General features: G+C 39.7%; 1 protein-coding gene across 1 annotated transcript; it reads right to left on the bottom strand.

Annotated features, from left to right (window-relative positions):
* Positions 1-1,504: 1,504 nt before the first annotated feature.
* LOC311244015 (interferon-gamma-inducible GTPase 10-like) lies at positions 1,505-2,781 on the bottom strand (the record flags this gene model as incomplete). Its single annotated transcript, XM_084333424.1, has 2 exons — positions 1,505-1,519; positions 2,077-2,781. 2 exons carry the CDS (start codon positions 2,779-2,781, stop codon positions 1,505-1,507), a joined length of 720 nt encoding a protein of 239 aa, XP_084189550.1.
* Positions 2,782-3,364: the final 583 nt, after the last annotated feature.

Here is a 3,364-nt window from a genome sequence, read left to right as displayed (position 1 = left end):
TGTGTGTGTGGTTGTGCTAATTGTGTGTTTTGAAACACCGGGCCCCGTTTTCAAAATCATGCTTAGGCAATCGAAAAAAAACTGTATTGTGTGTTTCATTATATACATATGTTTCAGTCTTCTCATAAAAAAAATATTAGATTTTTGGGTCTTTTCCTGCCTTTGGTCCGCTTTGCATTCACATCTCAAATGAACTGCAGCAGGGTTCACTTGCAAGAGTGAATGAGCTTTCACACCACCCCAAACCAACCGGACTATCCGAGGAAATGAACCAGGGTTCGATTAAAGCTTATTATAGGACACTGGACATGGGTATGGATGGCTCCAGGTGCGTTAAAGTGCACATCTTCAATATCTGTACTATTTAAAAGCACAGTGCAGGACACACTCAAAGGTTATCGCACCTCAGAGATGGCAGTGGACATGTATGACAGGACAAAGGCCATATGTAATGGCCTTTGGATTGAGGAACATACTACCAGCCAAAGGAGGAAGCAGAAAAGGATGGACGAGTATGTAGTTGAGTCATCTTGTGGCACAAGCTCAGACCTCAGCTCAGGAGATCAGCTGAGACAGAGACTGTTCTATCCAGTCGTCGACAGAATGCTGCAAGAGCTTGAGAGCAGGTTCTCATGAGTCGGATAACAACTTATGAGAGGCATACAGGCATGTTATCCAGCCTCAGACCAGTTTCTCTCAGTGGAATTGCTGCAACCCCTCGCCACACATTACAATATCCAACTATTGCCAGAGGAGATCACAGTTGCAAAGTGTTTCGTGGTCAGGACAGGCAGAGATGCAGTCCCTACTATCCAAAGTGTCTTTTCCCTCCTGGATGATAATAATAATAATAATAATAATAATAATAATAATAATAATAATAATAATAATAATAATAATAATAATAATAATAATAATAATAATAATAATAATAATAATAATAATAATAATAATAATAATAATAATAATAATAATAATAATAATAATAATAATAATAATAATAATAATAATAATAATAATAATAATAATAATAATAATAATAATAATAATAATAATAATGCATTTGATTTATAAGGCGCCTTTCAGGACACTAAAAAAAAAAGTCCACAAATCAGTGAATGAAAAAATTATAGGATCAAATGAAAACTACTTACTAAAAATGGATGTTTAAAAGTACTAAAAACCAAAAAAAAATACCAAACACTAACAAACATTCAGCACAGACAATGGGGATGCTGACACCTTAAAAAAAAAAAAAAAGAGTAAACAATTTTTTTATTTTTTTTATTATCCGGGGCTAGCCCAGGGCTAACGACGCCACTGGTGTTCATGTGTACTTGTGAGTGGAGAGTTCAGTGTTCTGATGGCCTGGGGGTAGAAGCTGAGCGTGTTTGGGAAATTCCAGATGTTCTCTTTTCTGCAAGGAAAATATGCACTGTTTGAGGACCCTATTCTTGTGTTACAATATGGACTTTGACATAATAACATTTGAGTAATAATAGGCTTAAGCACTGCAGTACTAATGGAAAATAGATGCACAGAAAATAGAAAGAGAATACAGATTATGGTTGAGTTCTATAATGGCTATAGCTGTCATTTCACATAACTCGGAGCATGCAGGTTGTCAAGGGCATAATTCTGCCACGTTAAGCATAGCTTTAGCATCCTCTGCCATCTCTTTTAGTCCAGTGTTGATAATGTGCAAAGTAGTGCCAAAAGACAGTGCCATTGCTGTGAGACTCCCACAGCCAAATATACCACTCGATATGCCCTCAATCGTCTTCGCTGCCAGCATAGACCCTGTGTTGTACTCACCACCTTCTCGGTGACCCCACCAACAAAACGAGACGTCATCACTGAAGTGAAATTGTATGTGTCCTTGTTGACGCGTTCGGCAAGTTTGTGGAGAGATAGCTCATCCAACCCGAAAGACACATGGGCCTTCTGTAGGAAAGCCAATGATACACCAAAACCGACTCCGACCGAAAGACCCGGAACGGCAATTGCAGCTGTAGTCGCTGCGCCAGCAGCTGCAGCGCAGGCCTTTTTGAAAAGTGTGCTCCTTTTCTTGTCCACCATGTCCCCAGAACATATAGGCATCGACTGAATGAGAGCAAAGCGTTTGTGCTCCGGCAAGTTTGTTTCCAGTGCGTCGATCAACTTCTGAAAATCATACTTCCCAAGTTCATAGGTTGATATGAGGAAGACCTTTGGGTTCCCAATGTCTTTCAGGCATTTCTGGCAATTCCATCTGATCTTGGAAAGCATGTCCTCTTCATTGTAGCCCTTCTTTAAAGACTCCGTCCGGATGTCATTGTCTATCTTTGTTCGAACGAAGTAAAACATTTTCTTCATCCTCATGATTTCGCGTGCCAACAAAAGATCATTCTCTTTAAATCTAACCGCGTTGATGATTATGAAGAAATCAAACATGTCAAAGCGGACATCATTCAGATACTTCTTGGCTTTGAAGTTCGGGGTCCCAATTCCTGGCAGGTCCCAGATGAAAACATTGGGCATGGTGGGGTGGCTGTATCTCATGGGTCTCGTGGTGGTCTCGGTAACTCCGGCTTTCGCTGCTCCGATGTCTCCATCTCTTAGGCCACGAATAGCATTGACGAAGGTGGACTTCCCTGCGCCACTCTCTCCAGTAATAGCAATGTTCAACACCACATTATCCAGCTGGTCCAGGCGCTGCTTTGCTTTGGCTGATGATGTTTCTGGCTTTGTTTTCAGATACTCTCTCATCTCATGGGCGACTTCGTACAGGGGTTCAGCCATGTTATGAACTCTGATAACATAAAGGAAAGTGATGAGCCTAAAAGACTATTCATTATTTCAGATTTTCTGATTCAATAACATGGATAATACTATAATCACAGCTATTATGACTTTTCGAAAGAAGTGAGTGTTATGAACAATTTCAAAGCTCCCTTGCCATCCAATATCAATAGTGTCTGTGGATCAGAAATGTATATTCTCACCAGTGATAATCAGTTTGGCTTTAAACTAAAACATGGAACAGACATGTGCATATATGCTTTAAAAGAAATAGTAGCCAAGTATAGAAGACAGAACTCTACAATGTGATTATGCTTTATGGATGCCTCTAAGGCATTCGATAGAATAAATCATAGCAAACTGTTCCATAAACTGTCCCAAAGAGGGGTTCCTAAGTTTATAGTTAGGATTTTAGCGTTCTGGTATGCCCATCAGCTTATACAAGTTAAATGGGGTAACTCTATGTCAGCTCATTTTAATGTTGGTAACAGAGTAAGACAGGGCGGGATTTTGTCTCCCTTCCTGTTCAATGTATATATGGATGACCTCTCCACTAAACTAAGGGAATGTAAGACTGGATGCA

This window comes from Notolepis coatsorum (assembly GCF_963971535.1).
Source record: "Notolepis coatsorum genome assembly, chromosome: 17".
In the NCBI taxonomy this organism is placed as follows: Eukaryota; Metazoa; Chordata; class Actinopteri; order Aulopiformes; family Paralepididae; genus Notolepis; species Notolepis coatsorum.
Note: the sequence above shows the minus strand (reverse complement) of the source record. Positions and strands in the feature narration are given on the sequence as shown.